This window comes from Antrostomus carolinensis, unplaced genomic scaffold (genome assembly GCF_000700745.2).
Source record: "Antrostomus carolinensis isolate BGI_N321 unplaced genomic scaffold, ASM70074v2 scaffold28325, whole genome shotgun sequence".
NCBI classification, from domain to species: domain Eukaryota; kingdom Metazoa; phylum Chordata; class Aves; order Caprimulgiformes; family Caprimulgidae; genus Antrostomus; species Antrostomus carolinensis.
The window spans coordinates 326-1,405 of NW_010317487.1; the positions used below are offsets into that span (position 1 = coordinate 326).

The 1,080-nt window shown below is 55.1% G+C and overlaps 1 protein-coding gene across 1 annotated transcript in view; it reads left to right on the forward strand.

Moving 5' to 3' along the window:
- Positions 1-662: 662 nt before the first annotated feature.
- Positions 663-1,080, forward strand: part of DND1 (DND microRNA-mediated repression inhibitor 1) — a gene marked incomplete at both ends in the record, with an annotated part of 1,955 nt that continues 1,537 nt past the window's right edge. Inside the window, 3 exon segments of the mRNA XM_029085115.1 lie at positions 663-697; positions 801-916; positions 1,037-1,079. Of these exon segments, the coding sequence (XP_028940948.1) occupies positions 663-697; positions 801-916; positions 1,037-1,079 (194 nt within the window).

Consider the following 1,080-nt stretch of genomic DNA (forward strand, 5'->3'; position numbering starts at 1 on the left):
ATCTGACCCTCCCTGGGCACAACTTCAGGCCATTGCCTCTTGTTCTGTCACTAGTTACCTGGGAGAAAAGACACACCCCCACCTCTCTCCACCACTCCTTTCAGGGAGCTGGAGAGAGCAAGAAGGTCTCCCCTCAGCCTCCTTTTCTCCAGGCTCAACAACCCCAGTTCCCTCAGCCGTGAACTCATCACACTTGTGCTCCAGACCCTTCCCCAGCTAGGGGTGAAGGTGCAGCCAGGCTGGGTTTTAGCCTGAGCTTTAATCCCTCTCAGCCTACAGTTTCAGAGGCCCTAATGAGACTCTGTGGTGCTTAATAAGCTAAAACCTGCTGATGTCTCCAGACCCTCCTCAGTGTCCTCAGAAGCCTGAGGAGATGCTGGTAGAAGAAGAGAGTTGGCTGTCTCAGGTTCCCAGCCTGCCTGGGATTTCATGATGTGATGAGAGTCCCCTTGGCTCTGTGCTCCAGCCCTCTCTTGCAGCAGCAGCCATCTGCCTGTGTCTTGGCTCTCAAAGCTCTTGCAGGCATCCATAGAGGAACTGTTGATGTCCTTGTGCTCTACCAAAGTTGCTAGACTTAGTCATGTGAAGCAGGCTAGAAGCAGGGTAGGGGTAGTCCTTTAGATGTGCGATGTTGAGAGGCTCATCAGATTTCCTGAGGGCAGAGAGGTTCAGTGTTTGCTCCTCCACGTGCTGGCTGATGCTAGGCCTTGCAATTGCTTCATGAGCTTGGGATGTCCCCAGTTGGGAGGCTGGAAACTCTTTGCCTAGACAAGCACCAACATTATCTCCCTTCCTCAGACGTGGACCAACAGTATCAACCAGGCCAATAAGATGGCCCTGCTTGCCTGGGCAAAAGAAACCGGCGTTGACCTGGTGCAGATCAATGGGCAGAGGCGATATGGTGGCCCACCCCCAGGTATGTGAGAAGAGCATCTCAGCGCCATGGTGCCCTGAGAGCACACCATGTGGGGTGCCAGGCAGGCTGGGAGGCAAGGTGGGTCTCACCCACATGTACCACGTTGTCGTGTGCTTGCAGGCTGGGTGGGCGATCCCCCACCGGCCGGCACAGAGGTGTTCATC